Raw genomic sequence first — 23,849 nt, forward strand, 5'->3', positions numbered from 1 at the left:
TTGCACTAGAACAGACTACCCTCTAGAACAGCAATATAACTCTCTCTGGCGGTTGACAGGAAGAAGAGAAGAGAAGAAGAATAAAGCAATGAAAGACTTATCTGTTTCTCTGATTTGTGTATGGTGGGATGAAGGGACAGTATACACTAGTTCTGTTTCTGGTTCGCTGGTGTATATAGATGGCAGCACGACTTTTGTCTCTCTCAATATAGAGGCAGCAGCAGCACGTCTGGTATACACGAGTTCTCACTCTCTGCGCCTCTCTCTTTGTTCTGTGATCGATCTCTCTCTTATGAACACAGCAGTGTTTATATAGAGGTATGATCGTATCATAGATGGAGAAGGACACCTCTCTAATTCGGTTTCACAAAACCAAATCGAAGTAGAACTCTAGCTTAGCCGAAACTTGCTGCAAAAGCAAAAATCAAGTTTAGGCAATTGGTAATCCACTACCCACTAGACAAACAGCCCAAGCCCACGACACGATGCGACTCATCTCGGTTCGGTGCGGGGCGGGCGCGCGCACGCGTGTGTGGCTTTGGATGAGTCCTCCCTCCTAACACAAAAGCCTTTGTACCCTAAGGGCACGCCCTTATGTTAGAGGTTCACCTCATATACCTCACTTCCTAGTGGTGGTTCACCAATGTGGGACTAAACAACACACAAGTGTTTTGAAATACACTTGGAGATTCCAACAATCCCCCACTATTTCAAAATACTAATAGTCCCCCACTATTTTGGAATAGGATATTACAAAAGAAATGGGTTAACGAAATGCCAGAGAGAATCGAAAAAACAATGCATAAGATACTGGTGCTTTTCGGGCTTGAACCACCATAGGGTAACATGTCTTATAATGCATTGAAAGTGGTGGATTAAAAAATCTTTGAACCAACATTCCCTTGTAGTAAAATAGAGGACATGCACCCACATTGCTCCTTCATTATATGTCTGTTCTGCGGTGTTGCGCTTTTTGGCCCTTGCGCTACCTGTGTTATGTGAATGCTCTAGAGTACTTGCTTGAATACTCATAAGAACCGACCCAGTTCTACATTCACGTAGGTGGATATCCATCAAGTGTACATAGCAGTTAAAATACACTATCTCATAAAAATAATGGACTATGGATTCCATTAAGAGTAAAATAACTCATCCTTTTTCTCATTGCTATTCAAGTTATACAAAGTATACAATAATGCTATCTAGTCATAGGGTGGGACGTCTCAAAGAAAGACAATAGCATACCAGAGCGACGAGGTGACTTGTTTTTCCCTTTGAACCTACTTCATGGGATCTCCAATCACATAGGTGGGGTTGCCGTCAGTGTCGCCCTCTATCTAAGGCAAAAGTCCCATCCCCCTCGACGTATCAACCACTTGTCTCCTGTTAAGTGGTTTTGTCAAAGGATCGCCAAATTTAACTCGACCTCACATAATCTAGAGCCACAACTCCAGATTCAAAGAAATGCTTTATAGATCAGTAGTTCGCATTTAATATGCCCTTTTCCCATTATACAATTTGCTTTTGCCTTTGCTATCTAGGGCCCGACTGGCCGATCCAATGCATAATGCAATTTGGAGGCGGTTTTGTACCAATAGGAAGATCCGCCAAGAGGTTTCTAAGCCACTCAACCTCAAGACTTGCTTTATCTAAAGCAATAAGCTCGGACTCCATGGTTGAACGAGCTATCAAGGTCCGCTTAGAAGATTTCCAAGCGACCGCACCTCCACCTAGGGTGAAAATATAACCACTAGTGGACTTGATATCATGAGAATCGGATATCCGGTTTGCATCACAATAAACCCTCTATCACGGTGGTGTTTGTCTAAACCTTATGCCATAATTCATTGTTCCTCTCAAGTACTTGGCTAGTCTCTAAGGCACTCCAATGTTCCCGGCTAGGACAATGAGTGTATCTCGCTTAGCCTGCTAACTGCATAAGCAATGTCGTCTAGTGCAATTCATCAAGTACATGAGACTACCAATAATTTGGGCATATCTAGATCGAAGGACACCATGTTGAGCATTTTTCTGAAGTTCACTATTTGCCTCATAAGGTGTCCATAACGGGCTTACTATCATAAAAGTTAAACTTCTTCAAAAACTTCTCAACATAATGCTATTGTGAAAGCGTATAGCCATCACTGTTTCTGATGATCTTGATTCCAAGAATCACATCAGCTTCTCCCAAATCCTTCATTTCAAATTGGGAGGATAAAAACATCTTGGTGTTTCTCACAACATCAAGGCTAGGACTCATGATTAACATGTCATCCACATATAGACAGATAATCACATATGTATTCACATTAAAAGATTTAAAGTAAATACATTTATCAGCATCATTTATGTGATATCCATTAGACATCATGACACTGTCAAACTTTTCATGCCAGCGCTTGTTTCAACCCATATAAAGACTTAACTAACTTGCATACCTTATGCTCATTCCCCGGTACTATCGTACCCTCAGGCTGCATCATATATATTTCTTCATCAAGATCACCATTCAAAAATGCAGTTTTTACATCCATTTGATGAATAAATAAATTATGAATAGCAGCTAGAGCCATTAGAACTCTTATAGAAGAAATCCTAGTTACAGGAGCATAAGTATCAAAATAGTCAATGCCTTTTTCTCTGGGAGAATCCCTTGACTACAAGTCTAGCCTTGTATTTCTCAATGGAACCATCTAGTTTCAATTTCTTTTTGAAGATCCACTTGTAACGTATAGGTTTTGCCCCAGGAGGTTGATCAACTATCTCCCATGTGTGATTAGCTATAATCGAATCTAGCTCTGAGTGTATAGCATCCTTCCAGAAAGGTGCATCTCAAGAACTCGATTGCCTCATTATACGTCCGCGGGATCATCATCAAGAAGATGTGTGTAAAAGTCATCACCAAAATTGGTGGATTTCCTTTTCTTTTACTCTTCCGAATTTCTTGTTCAGAAATTTGGGATCTATTGATTGTTGTTCACTAGGAGCAACCAACCTCTCAATGCCAATTTTCAAAGGAAACAAATTCTCAAAGAAATCAGCATTTTTACTCTCTATAATAGTGTTAGCATCGACAAGGTTATTATCGATTTTACTACTAAAAATCTATATGCAAAGACTATTATGAGCATAACCAATGAACATACAATCAACAGGTTCTAGGTCCCAATTTTCTTTTTTAGGTTCGTTCACAAGAACCTTAGCAAGACACCCCCACATTTTTAAGTATGTCAGGTTAGGTACATGACCTTTCCATAACTCATATGGTGTCTTATTCCCTGTTTTCTTGTTGGGTATCCTATTCTGTATATGGCAAGCAGATAGGATTGCTTCCCCCACAAGTTTGGGAAGCTCCGAACTTACAAGCATAGCATTCATCATCTCTTTTTAGTGTTCTGTTTTTCCGTTCGGCTACTCCATTAGACTCAGGAGAGTATGGTGGAGTAGTCTCATGAATAATGCCACTCTTGTCACAAAAGTCCTGGAAGGGGCTAGACTCATATTCTCCACCCCTATCAGACCGAAGTCTCTTAATCTTACAGTTTAAGCTGGTTTTCACCTCAGCTTTGTACTTGAGAAACATCTCACCTGCCTCATGCTTGTGTCTAAGTAAATATACCATGGTGTACCTAGAGAAGTCATCTATGAATGTAATATAATAAAACTTCCCCTCTAGACATGGTACTTCGAATTCACCCAAACTGTTATGAATAAGAGTTAGTAATCCGCTTTTATCTCTAGACACGCAGTTCTATTGGGGTTTCTTTGTGGCTTTAGTCTCAAAGACATATCTCACATTTATCATTAGAAAAATCAGAAATATTAGACAATAAACCACATGCTTTCATCCTTTTCATATCTTGAACATTCACATGTCCTAGTCTACCATGTCATATATTAAAAAGAGTCAAGCAAGTAAGCGTATGCATTCATTCTTATTAATAATAATGTTGTCAAGTACATTCAACATGAAAAGACCAATTGTTATTACAATAACCTTTACCAACAAAACCCTCATTCTTTGTCGAACAAACTTGTCACTCTCAAAAGTCACCTTGACGCCTTTTCCCCAATAGGGACACCGAAATCAGATTCGAATTTAATCTCGGGAACATGAAGAACATTACTAAGTGAAAGGGTTTTCCCCGGTTAACTTCGGAAGAACCTTTGCCTGTTCCTCAACAGAACAGACCTAGAGTCACCCATATAGACCTTTTCATCTTTCACTAGTATGTAGTCCGAGAAGTTTCAACATCACCACAGACGCATGGCGGGTGGCACAGAATCTAGTACCCAGTTCCTCTTCCCAAATTGGCTATGAACACTTGTGACACTACAAAGAAGAACAATATCATCTCCCTCAACTAGATTAGCATTGGGAGGATCATCGGTGTCTTTCAGGTTATGCGACCGAAAAGCCCTATGTCGGGTTTACCACAAACATAACAATTTCCATTGCAAGCACCACTCCTTTTAAAAAGAAGTGCCTTTGACCTTGAAATTTTATTTTTGTTGGACTTCGCTTCTTAGAGGTTTTGTTAGATTTCTTTGGGATTACCTTCAATGATATTGGCTTTAGAATGGAATTCTTTAGACAACACCTCATCCCGAGTCTTGTTTTTTTCCTCTATGTGAATGTGAATGTGAATGATCACATCCTCAAGAGTCATCTGCTTACGCTTATGCTTCATACTATTTTTATAGTGTTTCCAAGACTCGGGGAGTTTCTCAATCAAACATCCAGCAACAAAGGATTCGGGTAAATTAATACCCTAAGTTTTCAAATCATTAATCAGCACATGAAAATCATGGATTTGAGACGTTACATCTCTATCCTCTCTCATATGAAACTTTAGAAAAGTCCCAATAGCATATTTCTGAGTACCAGCATCCTCTATTATGTATTTATTGTTCAAACTCTCCCATATATCATGTGCATTCTTATTTGAACAATAAATATCAAAAATTTCATTGGACAAGGTACTCAAAATAGCATGACGACATACCTTATTCCCATTGAGCCAAAGCTTGATTTCTTTTCAAATCATTAGAACCTCCATGGGTGCCAGACGATGAGATACTTTGCATAGTTGAGTACATCTAGGGCTGTGAACACCCTTTCTCTCCATCGCTTGAAGTGTGAACGGTGAAGGATTCAATCTTTGACACATTGGGGGTAAGTTCGCGCGAGCATTCGGTGAGAGGGCAAAGATCTCATAGATTTAAGTAACTTCCATGACTCGAATTGGTTTCTTTGATCGTGGTGTCAACAGGTGTAGACATCTTGATCTTTTCTTAAGATTGTTGTATGCAGATAAAAGAAAACAATAGAAGACAAGGACAGAATAACAGGTAATAACCAAGGCGCGGATTAGGCTGTCCTTAAGGAAAGATTTCGCCCCTTCCAATTATAACTCTCTCTGGCGGTTGACAGGAAGAAGAGAAGAGAAGAAGAATAAAGCAATGAAAGACTTATCTGTGGGATGAAGGGACAGTATACACTAGTTCTGTTTCTGGTTCGCTGGTGTATATAGATGGCAAAGAAGAAGATTAAAGATGTGTATAGAGGCGCCAGAAAAGACGCCCGGGTATACACGAGTTCTCACTCTCTGCGCCTCTCTCTTTGTTCTGTGATCGATCTCTCTCTTATGGTAATCCACTACCCACTAGACAAACAGCCCAAGCCCACGACATGACTCGTCTCGGTTTGGTGTGGGGTGGGCGGGCGGCTTTGGATGAGTCCTCCCTCCTAACACAAAAGCCTTTGTACCCTAAGGGCACGCCCTTATGTTAGAGGTTCACCTCATATACCTCACTTCCTAGTGGTGGTTCACCAATGTGGGACTAAACAACACACAAGTGTTTTGAAATACACTTGGAGATTCCAACAATTTTCTCTTATGGAAAACATTAGTCTGCGCGAAGAAAGAAATGAAAGCTTCCATTTCGATCTTGTTGCGAACCAGACCAACCTCGACAGCTCCTACTTCATTTGGATACTCACTAAGAGATATGGCTCCTGTTGCACTAATTGAAACCACTTCAGTTTTCTTTGGAATACCCCATCCAAAATCGGTTTCATAAGCTCCCAACTTTGCTGAACCTGCAACCGAAAGGAGATGATCTGCCATAGTTGGAAAGTCGTACGAGTCCATCTTTTCCACGCTCTCCAATATTTCATCTGCATTGTCCATCTTTTTAATCACTGTCCCAATAAGTTCGGCTGCAATGGCAATGCCATCTAGCCCAACCAAATCACTTTGTTTAGCCGATACAATCTCTCCGCAAATACAGGTACCAAAATATGTTTTAGGTAAAGGTGGATCCAGTCTTGATCTGCAATCGATTGAGAAACCAAAATATTTTATCTGGTCCTCACTCGCATTCGCACCATTTTCCCCCCATGTTGCTTTTACCAAACAAGTCCAAACATAAGCACATGTTACAACAAATGTCGATAAATGCAGTGGCGGTGTACTGAGGCGCGACAGGATCCATTCTTTAAGTCTCTTAATGTCTGTCTGGGTGATCACAAATGTGGATCGAACTTTATCCGTTGGATCTATATAGATTTTGGAACTGCTGTGTTGAATGTGTCCTTGTTGATGTTACGTTCAGAGAAGGAGTTCAAAAAAATCTTTTCTATGCCCTTTGGATCTTTAACCATGGTTCTGTCGTAGCACAGTGGCGACTTGATTAACGAGTCAGTGTTGCCTTGTAATTTACAAACCGATGCCCACGACCTCATAAATTGAATCACTATCCCACCATCTGCAACTGCGTGATTATAAGTGACACCAATACAAACACCATTGTTCGGAAACAAGGTTACTTGTAAAGCTAATACAGGAGCAAGTTTGTTGTCATTAGACATGTTGAGCGATTCAGGAACAAGGGGATAGAACTCATTGTCATTTTTTACATAGTTAGCCACTAATGTGTAGAAGTCATAACCAGACTCGGCCACAATGAAAGAAACCGAGTCACCATCCACGTAGAGGATTTCGGGTTTTAATGTTTTATTGAATCTTGAGGCCATATAAGATGGCCAGCAAATGGGAAAAAGTGTTGGAGAGTGAGGGAGAGGGAGTGCTTCATGTTGGGAAGAATGGTGTCCATGAAATAGGACTTGGGGTGGTGACACTCATAGAAAAAGAGGCGTTGAACGGGAGTCTTAGTAACCCAAAGTAAATCGAAAAACGTTAGGGGGAGAGATACTTTTGGGACTGAAACAGATGGTGGAGAGATTTGGCATTGTTCCAGCACATCTAGAGTGTTAGTGAATCCCATAGATACTTACTTGTAAAAATGTGAGGGGGAAGACAACCAGGCTAGCTTGCATATACAAGTCTTATATTTCTTTCTCCTTGAGTAGATTTAGATAACTCTGGTGTCCTTTTCCTTTCATTTGGCTGAAATTTCCTCTTGCGTGGGAAAGTTTAAATACAAAATCTCACGCTATTTGGATATATATAATTATTTATTCTGAGTGGGTAAAATATCACTGTCAACGTGCTTGATGATTACCTTAAATAATGAAAAAAGGTAAATGGCCAATGATTGCTAATAATTATAGTTAGGCTGAGTCCAATGGCTCCCTATCCCTTTAAAAGTAGTGTTAAAAGTTCGATAAATAAAAAGTCGAAAATATAATTTTAAAAGTCGATAAATATATATATATATATATATATATAAAAAGAAAAATATAGATAAAATAACTTTAAATTTACTTTATCGACTTTTAAATTTAAATTTTAACTCTACTTTATCGACTTTTACTCTACTTTATCGACTTTTTAACCTTTTAAAAGGGATATGGCCATCGAAATTTTTGAGATATGGGACGTTTGGGACATTTGAGGGTGAAAACACGCGTAAGATCGTTTCTAGTAGAGGTGTTTATTAATTGTATTTGTGTTAGAAAAAAATGAATTTGCACAAATTCATTAAAATATGAATGAGTAGTTTGTCTCTTAAGTTATTCCACTTGAAATGAAATGGGTTTTTTCTTGAAACAGTACGTAATGTGAGAAAAATCTTTTCAAAATGATGCACTTGTTCAAACAAATTGCATTATGCGAAAAGGTGCGACCTTCGAAAATGTCTTATTTGGTTGAAAAACAATTGCATTATGCCAAAAAGGTGTGACCTTTCGAAATAGGCACTAGTTCGAAACAGTGCTTTATGCCGAAATGGTGTCTTTTTGAAATATGTGACTTTTCAAAGAGTTGCTTACTTTTTCCCAAGAGTCACTGTGTTGTTTCGAAGAGGCACCACTCACTTATAAATAGTGGATGAATTTGGAGAGAAAAAATACACTAGATCACCACGAAGTTCGATCTTTCTCTTCTCCCTCCTCGTTCTTAGTCAAATACTATGTTGTGGTTCACGATTCTATAGAATTGAAGTCTTGCTAGCTTTCTATAGAAGGAAATCGTTCTATCTTGGGGAGACAGGTTTCCCATCAACCTTCAAGCAACCGTGAGGGGGAAAATCTGTCTTAAGGACATAGTGTATCTATACTAGGCTCGGATTTAATTAAGAAGTACAAGACACTTACAAGACAAAAGGTTTGTATAGTTTGGTAATTGGTAAAGAGTAAGTACAATTAAGTTTATATATCCTAACAACTTAAGACATATTTCTTTTCTTCTTCTTCTTTACCGAACGAATTTGTTTTCATTTTTCTTTTTTTGGTTTAAGGAAATAACAAAGTGTAGTTATATTTCAGAATATGGCAACACCACCAGTTACTCCGCCATTCTGCCGTTCCTCTTGCTATTTCCCATTCTCGTTTCCTCATGGGAGAAGCCCGAAAAGTTCAATGGAACTCGATTTCAAGCGGCCGGGCAATAGAAGATGCTCTTCTATCCGACTACCCGAACTTGGCAAGGTTTCTATGGGATAAGGCTCCTGATGTAAGCCCTGATGAAACCGACAAGGAGAAGGTTTTGGCCAAGGATGCTTGGTTTCATGCTGATTTCTTGTGTAGAAATTATGTCCTTAGTGGGTTGGCTAACTCATTATACAATGTGTATAGTGTGTTCAAGACTGCTAAGGAACTTTGGGATTCGTTGGACAAGAAATACAAGAGTGAAGATGCTGGCATGAAGAAATTCATAGTTGGCAGATTTCTTGATTTCAAAATGACGGATAGTAAGACCGTCATAAGCCAAGTCCAAAAACTTCAAGTAATCCTCCATGATGTCATTGTTGAAGGATTACTTGAAGTGCCTGCTATGATTGGAAATTACCAGGGAGTCTTTCATATTATGCATAAAAGAAAATTAGTGTCCTAATACACTTAAAACAAAAATCACTCATGTCATTGATACTACAATAAACTTTATATTACTTTAGTCATGCTCTCAGGAATATTAAATTTTAAAACAACCCTTGAATCCTAATTCATGCTTGCAACTAGATCAAAATATAGCATTATCAAAAAAATAATATATATATATATATATATATATATATATATATATATATATATATATATATATATATATATATATATATATATTTTTTTTTCATATTCCTCTATCAAAATCATATAGACTGAAACAGAACAATTCAGAATAAATACTCGAATATGCAAAAATCATGTGGAACTAATTTAACGATATAAATCAATCATATACGCACGGTAATAGTTCACGTATATACAATAATATATAAACGTGTATACGCATGTATACACATCTCAAAAAGAATACACGTGTATACGTAGGTATACACATCTCAAAAAGAACACACGTGTATACGCAAGTATACACATCTCAAAAAGAATACACGTATATTTTATTTATTTATTATTATTATTCTCTATTTATAATTAATCACTTCGAACAGCTTAATCTCTTATACTTTAAAATACTATTCATCCATTAACGTGTACGAGTGAGGCGAGATAGTTCCTCCAACACCGAGGCAATTAGTTCCTTACTCAGTACGTCACAAAACCATCAAATAATACAACTCATTCAATATAGATTAAATATCTTATTATTTATTGAATAATAACATAACACTCAAATACAAAGTTCACAAACATGTTATTGCACTTAATCCATAATCCATGTGAAAATGAACACAAACAATAAATCAATATTACAACAGCACAGCTCATTTTGATCAAACCCGTTAATAATTAACATATTACACATATAACCACTCCTCATATGATAAGGAAAAAAATAAAACATTCCATATGCACTCCACAAAAGTAACTAATATAAATATACACATTACACATACAATCCAATCAAGAAAAAAATATTGACTCTCTTTATTTCTATATCTCTTTCATTTTGTTGGTAAAAATAAAACAACTAGCGGAAATAGTTTTGAAAATAAAACTCCTTAAACACTACCCATAAACCACGATCCGAGAATCACCTAGACTCACCCTAGTCTAAGCTAACCAAATGCTCTGATACCAAACTGTCACACCCCGAATTTCGACAGAATTCGGAAAAAACATTATTTGTTCCCCGACTCTTCGATCTCCAGGGGTGGACGACTCTCCACTTCCAAAAACCCATAAACAATTTAAAATATGCGGATAATTAAAAACCAATAAAAAGTTTAACTTATACAAAGTCCTCTTCATTATAAAACAATTTACAAATGAAAATGTAAATAATATTATCTCAACTGAAAATCTATATCACCTCAAGGGAAAACAAAACACAACCTGAGATGCAATGCTAACGCAAACCACAAGCAGCAACCAATCTTCTTCATCACTAAACCTGTCAAAACTTATCAACTATGTTCATTGAATGAACACACCCGATAAGCAAACATGCAAATCGGGTCAGCATTATAAAATGCTGGTGTGAGTAGCTCTAAAAATACATCATATACTTATACATATATATACCCAATCCCTAAGGCAGTTAGTTCCTCTACCGAGGCGCCTTAACTTTCAACGACTAATATAACATCCTTAAACATAATAATTAAGGCAGGTAGTTCCTCTACTGAGGCGCCTTAACTTCTCACTAACCACACAACAAACTATACGCATCATAAATAAGGCAGGTAGTTCCTCCATCGAGGCGCCTTAGGTTCAACTAAACAAATAATCAACCAAACGTATTACCATAATTATGTTAATTAAAGCTTTCTTTGCGTGTCCCTAAAATCACGTCGTATCTATGTCTTTACCTAGTTTCCGGCTACCACAATCGCTACCCGCCGAACATGTACATCCACATGCCTCCCCTTACATAATGAGCCACTCCGTGCGTAACCACCCGGCGGGATGCCGCGACACCGTAAATCCTCTCACGAAGCCAAATCTATGTAAGCACCGCCACTATTCGGCATAAAATATTTGCGATCATCGTTCTATTTTGCGAACGGAATAATCAAGTTAACTATTCGGTTACGCCCGGGAGGGCGCCGAAGGCCATTCAGCCTTTGGCGAACGCCGGAAGGGTCAGCCGAAGCCGCCATTCAGATTAATCAAACGGAAGGGCCAATCACATGAGTTGTGGTAGTCGGGGTTCTAGGATTTTCGTTATGTAATTTATTCAGGTGTCATACATTAATGACTCATAAACATTTCTGCTACCTTATTGCACTAAGCCATAATATCTAGAAATATCTCAATTATATCTCATAGTCACTTTCATTCTTTCACGTGCCAATATATTATTGCACAACGCCACACTCCCGTGGGCAAATATTCACCAGTGCTATACTAGCATCTCACATATAAAATAATGGAGTGTATATACATTTCTCCAAGATATTGCATCAATATATTATAACGTATTATATCATGTCATGTCACAATGCTTCCACGTATATCGCGATACATTATTTATTATAATTATTAGGAATATAATGTCTCCTAACATCTCAATATCGTCACGCGTGTCAAAAATACACAACATCATCGGTCAAATCTTTTAGAGCGTTGACTAACCAATTATGCAGGTTTCCGTACTATTTTATTTTATGGCTTGTCCATACAATATACAACATAAAACGTAGCACAATTAGACAGTCAAAAAGTCTACAATCAAAGCCCAATATTTATATACTTTACACACTACTCACGTCAAATCTTAATTAGATAATGACCAACCAAGTTATACAATATCAACAATATTTTCTTACTATATATATCCATATGATCAAATATGTGAAAAACTGGAAAAGTCAACGGTCAAAGTCAACAGGTCCTGGTCAAAGTCAAAGTCAAAGGTGAAAGTCAACCGTCCATGGTCAAAGGTCAAAGTCAACCGTCAAAGTCAACGGTCGATGGTCAAAGTCAAACTGTCCTAGTCAAAGTCAAACTGTCGTTTTCGTGTTCGACAGGTTCATGGTCATAGCCATGGTTCATGGCTAAGGACAAAGGTGTGCATGGCTCGTCATTTAATGACCACGGTCCTGGTTCGGACCCAACTCGCCAAGCCCAAACCTTAGAACCCGAAAGTCTAGAAGTCCACTTATTTATTCTACCTGACCCAATTGGATCTATTTTAAGTCCTATGGACTGGCCTCAGACAATATTAGAAACGGGCCCACAAACGTTTACTGAACTGGCCCAAAAACGTATTGGAGAAGGCCTAAACAAAACTTAATTAAACTGGTCAAAATAATATGAAACTGGTCCGAAACAAAGGATTAATCCGGCCCAAACTAAACACAATCCGGGCCCAACCAAACATTTCAATTTCGGCCCATAACAACTTAAATTAGATTTCGGCCCCAAAATGAAATAATAGAACCGCCCAAACAAAATCGCCCAAACAAAACCAAAATAAACCGCCCATCAATCGAACAAAACCGGTCCAAAAAATCAAATAGAAAAAGGGCCAAATAAAACAAATAGAAAAAAAGCCCCAAACAACTAAAACAATCCGGAACCAAACTTAAAACATTTCGGCCCAAGCAGAACACCCAAAATCGGGCCCAAAAACCAACTAAGGTTTTGGCCCACCCCAATCAAAATTTGCCAAGGCCCAAGGCCCAAACCGAAAATTGACATTACTGTTCATCTTCTTCCCTAGCTACCACCACCAGCAGCCACCAAGTCGCGCCGGCCACCCACTCCCATTCCATTCCATTATCGGTTAGACTCCCCATCCAAACCCAACCAACTTTAACAAATGCAAAAACTCCAAATCATACATTTCATATACTCCCTTAAAACTGGATCTAAGAATTTCGGCCACCATTATTGGGGCTTCAAGCTCCAATCGACAGCCCCCACACCCACACTACACTACTCCATCCATCAAACAATACAAAAACACAACAATCACAGTTTAAACACGAAAATCACAAATCAAAAACCCACACCCTCAGTAATGGCAGTAACGGCCATTAACGCCTCCCTCAAGGCTTCACTGCCCCCACTCGTCCATCATCATCCCACTACTCCAAACATCCTAACCCAACACAACCGAACAAACCAATCAAAAAAACGACCCAACCACCGGCGCCATTAGTGCCGACAGCACCGACCAAACTTCCACTAACACCAATCTCCAAACCAACAAATAACCCACCCAAAACAAAACAACAAGATAATAAAGGCGTTTAAGATGGAGTCATATGGGCTGCGCCTCCATGAATGCCTTCCGCTCGATTCGGCGGTTTAAAAACGCAACATCCAACAGCTTATCGGTTTAACGGTTTAATCAAAAATCGAAATTTAATAAAATTTAATAACACCAATAGCATTTAATTCCAATGGCGGGATAATGAAGCGATTGTAAAACGAAACAATATCGCCCGATGTGTGTAAACTACAAATCCGTGAAATAGCAAAATAGCTACTCAATTCAGATGAGCATTTCGGACGAATCCTCCTAGCCGATTCGTCATGGCTCAACGCCTCCAAAGAAAACTTCTCTCTGCCTCCATTTTTAATATCTTATTTTTCTCTAAACCCTATTTTCTAGAAAAATGTGTTTATATACTTGGGTCCGAAACCCAAGCCCAACACCGACTCGGGCCCAAAAACCAGGCCCACATATCCCGAGTCCGATCCGACGAATTTTGAAAATAAAATAATTTAATTAATTAATTAAATAGAAAAATACGTATTTAAAAATACGGGCGTTACACTAACGCAAACCACAAGCAGCAACCACTCTTCTTCAACACTAAACCTGTCAAAACTTATCAACTATGTTCATTGAATGAACACACCCGATAAGCAAACATGCAAATCGGTCGACATTATAAAAATGTTTTGGTGTGAGTAGCTCTAAAAACAACATATACTTATACAAATATATACATAATCCATACGGCAGTTAGTTCCTCCACCGAGGCGCCTTAACTTTCAATGACTAATATAACATACTCAAATACAATAATTAAGGCAGGTAGTTCCTCCACTGAGGCGCCTTAACTTCCCACTAACCACACAACAAACTATACGCATCATAAATAAGGCATGTAGTTCCTCCATCGAGGCGTTTTAGGTTCTAACTAAACAAATAACCAACCAAACATATTACCATAATTAGATTATTTCAAGCTTTCTTTGTGTGTCCCTAAAATCACGTCGTATCTATGTCTTACCTAGTTTCCCTGGCTACCACAATCGCTACCCAATGCCGAACATGTACATCCACATGCCTCCCCTTATATAATGTACCACTCCGTGCGTAGCCACCCTGAGCGGGATGTCGCACACTAGGTAAATCCTCACACGGAAGCCATTATATAAGTAATGCCCCTATTCGGCATAAAATATCGCGCGTCTCGTTCCAATATTTGCGAACGGAATAATCAAGCCACTATTCGGCTACGATTGCCCAACACATGGGTCAATCAACATCTCATATATATACAACATCTTATATATCAAGCCACTATTCGGCTACGATTGCCCAACACATGGGTCAATCAACATCTCATATATATACAACATCTTATATATCAACATCTTATGTATCAAGCCACTATTCGGCTACGATTGCCCAACACAGGGGTCAATCAACATCTCATATATATACAACATCTTATATATCAAATCGCCCACGTAGGCAGATCACATGAGTTGTGGTAGTGGGGTTCTAGGATTTTCGTTACGTAATTTATTCAGGTGTCATACATTTATGACTCATAAACGTTTCACTATATCACGTGCATGTCAAATATATTATTGCACTAAGCCACACAATATTTAGAAATGTCTCGAATATATCTCATAACTAATTTCATTCTTTCACGTGCCAATATATTATTGCACTACACCACACTCCCGGGAAATATATTCCTCAATACTATACTACCTCATCACATATATAATAATGGAGCGGTGATACATTTATTTCTCCAAAACTATTGCATTTAATATATACATCCCAATATATCCTATGATATCACAATTGCTTCAAACGTATCGCATATATTTTTATAGCGTTTTAGGAATAATATATCTCCTACAGTTTTATCTCAAAGACGTGTCAAAATACACAACATCAATGTCAAATCTTTCTTAGATAAGGACTAACCAATTTATACAAGCTTCTACAAAGATTTTAGCATTGGATTTGTCCGCATAATATACAACATAAAAGCGTAACACAATTAGACAGTCCACAGTCCACAATCAAAGCCCAATATATATATGTTTTACACACTACTCACGTCAAATCATAATTAGATAATGACAAACAACGTTATATAATGTTCGACAACATTTTATTATTATAATAGTCCATAAAATCAAATATGAGAAAAACTGGAAAAAGTCAACATTCTACAGTCAACGGTCAAAGGTCAAAGTCAACAGTCAAAGTCAACGGTCAAAGTCAAAGTCAACATGTAGTGGTCAAAGTCAAACTGGCATGGTCAAAGTCAAAGTCCAATGTCAATGGTCAATGGTCAACAATCAAAGTCAACGGTCAAACTGTTGTTTCTATGTTCAACAGGTTCATAGTTATAGCCATGGTTCGTGGCTAAGGTCAAAGGTGCATGGCTCGGGCTCATGACCAAAGTAATGGTTCGGACCGGCCAAGCCCAAACCTTATAACCCGAAGTCCACACATTTAAAGACCCAATTAGATCTATTTTAAGTCCTATGGACTTGCCCCAAGCAATATTAGAACCGCCCAAAACACAACCGAAGTTTTTAAAAAGAAAATTGAGCTGAAACCGCCCAATCAAAACAAATGAAACGGGCCTATAGAACTAAACCAAATTGGTCCAAGCTTAATTGAACTGGTCCGGCCCAATAACAACTTAACTAAAAACCGACCCAACCAAACTAAATTAGAATCCGGCCCACATGAAATTAGAATTTTGGCCCAACCAAACAAAAGGTTTAGGCCCAAAGAAACCGACCCAAGCCCAAGCCCAAATCCGGTCATCTCCTTCCTCCAGCAGTTCTCCACCACCACCAAATCCGGCCACCACTATTCCAATCGACCACCCAATTAAACTAATCGGCTTTAATCCTTGCAAAAACCCTACAACTTTACCAAAAGCTAAAACCCCAACTCCTAACCCACCATCTTCTCCAAAACTAGATCTGAGAAATCTATGGCCGCCATTAATGGCTTCGACAGAGCTTCGACAGCTCCCATCTACCACCCTCACACACTACAATCAACCATAACCCATCGATTTTAGTCTATATTCCAGCCCCCAACTCAAATTAAACCAAAACAGCCCAACCACCAATTCGGCCACCGCCATTGACGACTTCCATAAGCTTCGACCACTACTATCAAGCCCCCACTCAACCCTCACACACCCAATAACCAACATCACGACAATACCTTAAACCATTCCATCAAAACCCCTGGGCGATTCTTTGGCCGCCATTAACAAATTTTACAGAGCTTCAGCAGCCCAGTAAACCGACAGTCGCGCCCCATCACCACCAATCCGTCACCCCACTATCAGTCAACCACAAAAACAAAAAAAACAACCATACTAGTTACATAAGATTGGACTGGCGATTTCTTGGTACAGGGCTTTCTGCCATTAACACCCATGAAGTTTCAACATTCCATACCACATAGTTTCAGATTCACTCGTTTATAACTACGGCCGGTTTATCAATTTTAAACAATGATAGGGATCTAATGATAATAATGTAAACCTATACACCGATATATTTAAAAACTATAACTTTCGTGAAATAGCAAAAATAGCTACTCACTTGTATCCAGCTCTCCTACAAATTTCTCTCGAAGTCCGAAGTCGTCACTAACTCAACGCCTCAAAAAAGCGAGCTTCAAGCTCTGCCTCCATTTTCATTATTTTTATTCTCCATTAACCCTATTTTCTAGAACAATGTGTTTATATACTTGGGTCCGAAACCCAAGCCCAACACAGACTCGGGCCCAAAAAATCAGGCCCACATGTCCAAATCCAATCCAGCTGATTTTTAAATAAATAATTTAATTAATTAATAAATAGAAAAATACATATTTTAAATACGGGCATTACAGCTATACGCATCTCAAAAGAATATCGTCCCGAGATTCGAAAGTAAAGCTATACGAACAAATAATGTTGGTTATTAACTTAGAACCTATACAATAATGCACGTTGATTAAACTTAAACAAGATAACATTGGAATTAATTATTTTTAAATAATACCCGTATATATATCCTCATGCCATTACAAAACCTATTATAGTTTAACTGTATATATTAAAACAAATGATTACTGTCACTTAAACGCAAGATAAATACATCATTTCTTTTTAGCATGTAGTTTCTGGACACGTAGCAAACTCTACGAAAATTTAATATTCTACTTAACTAATCAATAATATAGGGTAAGTTCATCCCTGCGTAAAACATTATGGAGTCTTTCATTATTATGCATAAAAGAAAATTAGTGTCCTAACACACTTAAAACAAAATGTCCCTCATGTCATTGATACTACTATAAAACTTTATATTTACTTTAGTCATGCTCTCAGAAATATTAAATTTAAAACAACCATTGAATCCTAATTCATGCTTGCAACTGGATCAAATATAGCACGTATCCAAAAATAATTTTTCATATTCATCTATCAAAATCATTTAGACAGAAACAAAACCATTAAGAACAAATACTCGACGCTCATTGTTATTATTATTATTACTAATTATTTTAAACGGTGAAAAGATTCAAAAAATTAAACTCCATATACAATGACAATTAACATAAGACTTGCTACCGTATAACACGAATTTTAAAAAATTTAGGATAATATAAACTCACTTCTAATATGTCACCCATAACAAGTTATATTCTCAGGGTAATATTTATGAACCATAAATCAAGGTATATATTTAAGAATACTCAAATATGCAAAATCAATGTGAAACTAATTTAACAATATTAATTTATCATGCCATGTTGGTAACACACTATTATCATCCTATACCAGGTAATAGTTCATCCATATACAATAATATAAGAAAGCGTGTATACGCAAGTATACACATCTCAAAAGAAAAACACGTGTATACGCAAGTATACACATCTCAAAAAGAATACACGTGTATACGCAAGTATACATATCTCAAAAAAGAATACACGTATATTTTTTTATTATTATTATTATTTTTCTATTTATCATTAATCACATCTAACAAATTAATCTCTTATATTTTAAAATACGTACTATTCATCCATTAAAGTGTACGAGTGAGGTGAGATAGTTCCTCCAACATCGAGGCAATTAATTCCTTACTCAGTACGTCACAAAGCCATCAAATAATGCAACTCATTCAATATAGATTAAAATATCTCATTGTTTCTTAAATAATAACATAACACTCAAATACAAAAGTCACAGACATGTTATCGCACTTAATCCATAATCCATGTGAAAATGATCACCAAAAACAAAACCACACTATAGCAGCACACATCATTTTGATCAAATCCGTTAATAATTAAAATATAATAAATGTAACTACTCCTCATATGATAAGGAAACAAAAACATCATTTCATATGCACTCCACAAGTAACTAATATAAATATACACATCACACGTACAAACCAATCAAGAAAAATATTGACTCTCTTTATTTCTATATCTCTTTCATTTTCTTTGTAAAAATAAAACAACTAGCGGAAATAGTTTTGAAAATAAAACTTCTTAAACACTACCCATAAACCACGGTCCGAGAATCACTTAGACTCACATAAGTCTAAGCTAACCAAATGCTCTGATACCAAACTGTCACACCCCGAATTTCGACAGAATTCGAAAAAACATTATTTGTTCCCAACTCTTCGATCTCCGAGGTGTGACGCACTCTCAACTCCCAAAAACCCATAAATAGTTTAAATATGCGGATAATAAAAACCAATAAAATTTTTAACTTAAACAAAAGTCTTCTTCATGACAAAGATTCACAAATAAGATTAGGTTACAACTTTCCTTTCAATAACTCTTTAATAAAATTTACAAATGAAAATACAAAAACATTGTCTAGACTGAAATTCTATATCACCTCAAAGGAAAACAAAACAAATCCTGAGATGCAACGCTAACCAAAACCACAAGCAAAGAACCACTCTTCTTCAACACTAAACTGTCAAAACTTATCAACTATGTTCATTGAATGAACACACCCGATAAACAAACATGCAAATCGAGATTGAAGATTATAAAAATGCTTGTGTGAGTAGCTCTAAAACAACATATACTTATACAAATATATACATAATCCATAATGCGAGTTAGTTCCTCCACCGAAGCCTTTTAACTTTCAACGACTAATATAACATACTCAAATACAATAATTAAGGCAGGTAGTTCCTCCACTGAGGTGCCTTAACTTCCCACTAACCACACAACAAACTATACGCATCATAAATAAGGCATGTAGTTCCTCCATCGAGGCGCCTTAGGTTCTAACTAAACAAATAACCAACCAAACATATTACCATAATTAGATTATTTCAGGCTTTCTTTGTGTGTTCCTAAAATCACGTCGTATCTATGTCTTATCTAGTTTCCCTGGCTACCACAACCGCTACCCAACGCCGAACATGTACATCCACATGCATCCCCTTATATAATGTACCACTCCGTGCGTAACCACCTGGCGGGATGCGCGACACGGGTAAATCCTCACACGGAAGCCATTATATAAGTAATGCCCTATTCGCATAAAATATCGCGTCTCGTTCAATATTTGCGACGGAATAATCAAGCCACTATTTGGCCACGATTGCCCAACACATGGGTCAATCAACATCTCATATATATACAACATCTTATATATCAACATCTTATATATCAAGCCACTATTAGGTTCACGATTGCCCAACACATGGGTCAATCAACATCTCATATATATACAACATCTTATATATCAACATCTTATATATCAAGCCACTATTCGGCCACGATTGCCAAAACAGGGGTCAATCAACATCTCATATATATACAACATCTTATATATCAAATCGCCCACACAGGCAGATCACATGAGTTGTGGTAGTGAGGGTTCTAGGATTTTCGTTTCGTAATTTATTGGTGTCATACATTTATGACTCATAAACGTTTCACTATATCACGTGCATGTCAAATACATTATTGCACTAAGCCACAATATTTAGAAATGTCTCGAATATATCTCATAACTAATTTCATTCTTTCACGTGCCAATATATTATTGCACTACACCACACTCAGGTGGCAAATATTCCTCAATACTATACTACCTCATCACATATATAATAATGGAGCGGTGATACATTTATTTCTCCAAAACTATTGCATTTAATATATACATCCCAATATATCCTATGATATCACAATTGCTTCAAACGTATCGCATATATTTTTATTGCTTCAAACGTATCGCATAATTAAGGCAGGTAGTTCCTCCACTGAGGTGCCTTAACTTCCCACTAACCACACAACAAACTATACGCATCATAAATAAGGCATGTAGTTCCTCCATCGAGGCGCCTTAGGTTCTAACTAAACAAATAACCAACCAAACATATTACCATAATTAGATTATTTCAGGCTTTCTTTGTGTGTTCCTAAAATCACGTCGTATCTATGTCTTATCTAGTTTCCCTGGCTACCACAACCGCTACCCAACGCCGAACATGTACATCCACATGCATCCCCTTATATAATGTACCACTCCGTGCGTAACCACCCCGAAAGCGGGCGGGGACATGCGCGTAGTAAATCCTCACACCGGAAGCCATTATATAAGTAATGCCCCTATTCGCATAAAATATCGCGCCTGGCGTCTCGCTCCAATATTTGCATAGCGGAATAATCAAGCCACTATTCGCTCACGATTGCCCAACACATGGGTCAATCAACATCTCATATATATACAACATCTTATATATCAACATCTTATATATCAAGCCACTATTCGGTTACGATTGCCCAACACATGGGTCAATCAACATCTCATATATATACAACATCTTATATATCAACATCTTATATATCAAGCCACTATTCGGCTACGATTGCCAAACACAGGGGTCAATCAACATCTCATATATATACAACATCTTATATATCAAATACGCCCACACAGGGCAGATCACATGAGTTGTGGTAGTCAGGTTCTAGGATTTTCGTTACGTAATTTATTCAGGTGTCATACATTTATGACTCATAAACGTTTCACTATATCACGTGCATGTCAAATACATTATTGCACTAAGCCACAATATTTAGAAATGTCTCGAATATATCTCATAACTAATTTCATTCTTTCACGTGCCAATATATTATTGCACTACACCACACTCCCGTGGGCAAATATTCCTCAATACTATACTACCTCATCACATATATAATAATGGAGCGGTGATACATTTATTTCTCCAAAACTATTGCATTTAATATATACATCCCAATATATCCTATGATATCACAATTGCTTCAAACGTATCGCATATATTTTTATAGCGTTTTAGGAATAATATATCTCCTACAGTTTCTATCTCAGCACGTGTCAAAAATACACAACATCAATGTCAAATCTTTCTTAGATAAGGACTAACCAATTTATACAAGCTTCTACAGCATTTTAGCATTGGATTTGTCCGTACAATATACAACATAAAACGTAACACAATTAGACGGTCCACAGTCCACAATCAAAGCCCAATATATATATGTTTTACATACTACTCACGTCAAATCATAATTAGATAATGACAAACAACGTTATATAATGTTCGACAACATTTTATTATTATAATAGTCCATAAAATCAAATATGAGAAAAACTGGAAAAAGTCAACATTCCACAGTCAACGGTCAAAGGTCAAAGTCAACAGTCAACGGTCAAAGTCAAAGTCAACATGTCGTGGTCAAAGTCAAACTGGCATGGTCAAAGTCAAAGTCCAATGTCAATGGTCAATGGTCAACGATCAAAGTCAACGGTCAAACTGTTGTTTCTATGTTCAACAGGTTCATAGTCATAGCCATGGTTCGTGGCTAAGGTCAAAGGTGCATGGCTCATGGGCTCATGACCAAAGTAATGGTTCGGACCCAACTGGCCAAGCCCAAACCTTATAACCCAAAAGTCCACACATTTAAAGACCCAATTAGATCTATTTTAAGTCCTATGGACTGGCCCCAAGCAATATTAGAAACTGGTCCAAAAACACAACTGAGTTCGGCCTGAAAATTGAACTGAAACCGGCCCAATCAAAACAAATGAAACGGGCCCATAGAACTAAACCAAATTGGTCCAAGCTTAATTGAACCGTCCAGGCCCAATAACAACTTAACTAAAACCGCCCAACCAAACTAAATTAGAATCCGGCCCACATGAAATTAGAATTTTGGCCCAACCAAACAAAAGGTTTAGGCCCAACGAAACCGACCCAGGCCCAAGCCCAAATCCGGTCATCTCCTTCCTCCAGCAGTTCTCCACCACCACCAAATCCGACCACCACTATTCCAATCGACCACCCAATTAAACTGATCGGTTTTAATCCTTGCAAAAACCCCTACAACTTTACCAAAAGCTAAAACCCCAACTCCTAACCCACCATCTTCTCCAAAACTAGATCTGAGAAATCTATGGCCGCCATTAATGGCTTCGACAGAGCTTCGACAGCTCCCATCTACCACCCTCACACACTACAATCAACCATAACCCATCGATTTTTAGTCTATATTCCGACCCCCCAACTCAAATTAAACCAAAGCATTTCAACCACCACCCGCCCGTTTATCGACTTCCATAAGCTTCGACAAAGACTACTATCCGCCCCCCTCAACCCTCACACACCCAATAACCAACATCACGACAATACCTTAAACCATTCCATCAAAACCCCAGGCGATTCTTTGGCCGCCATTAACAAATTTTCTGAGCTTTCACCCGATGAAACCGGTCGGCCCATCACATCACCGATCAATCCTTCACCCCACTATCGACCAACCACAAAACAAAAAAACAACCATACTAGTTACATAAGATTGGTGGCGATTTCTTGGTACGGGGCTTTTCGCCATTAACGCCCATGAAGTTTCAGCGGTCCATACCACATAGTTTGATTCACTCGTTTATAACTACGACGGTTTATCAATTTTAAACAATGATAGGGCCGAATGATAATAACAGAAACCTATACACCCGATATCACGAAAACTATAATTTTCGTGAAATAGCAAAAATAGCTACTCACTTGTATCCACGGCTCCTACAAATTTCTCCGAAGTCGAAGTCGCCCCGGCTCAACGCTCCAAAGAACGAGCTTCAAGCTCTGCCTCCATTTTCATTATTTTTATTCTCCATGAACCCTATTTTCTAGAACAATGTGTTTATATACTTGGGTCCGAAACCCAAGCCCAACACAGACTCGGGCCCAAAAAATCAGGCCCACATGTCCAAATCCAATC

At 37.8% G+C, this 23,849-nt stretch overlaps 1 protein-coding gene across 1 annotated transcript; it reads right to left on the reverse strand.

Moving 5' to 3' along the window:
* Positions 1 to 206: 206 nt before the first annotated feature.
* On the reverse strand, positions 207 to 7,346 carry LOC147493076 (malonyl-coenzyme A:anthocyanin 3-O-glucoside-6''-O-malonyltransferase-like). The gene is given in 4 exon segments (XM_086568860.1): positions 207 to 259; positions 5,616 to 6,565; positions 6,568 to 7,012; positions 7,015 to 7,346. Coding segments are annotated over 3 exon segments (1,467 nt in total). The 5' UTR covers positions 7,291 to 7,346; the 3' UTR covers positions 207 to 259; positions 5,616 to 5,819.
* Positions 7,347 to 23,849: the final 16,503 nt, after the last annotated feature.

Source organism: Coptis chinensis, chromosome 6 (assembly GCF_015680905.1).
Source record: "Coptis chinensis isolate HL-2020 chromosome 6, ASM1568090v1, whole genome shotgun sequence".
Lineage (NCBI taxonomy): Eukaryota > Viridiplantae > Streptophyta > Magnoliopsida > Ranunculales > Ranunculaceae > Coptis > Coptis chinensis.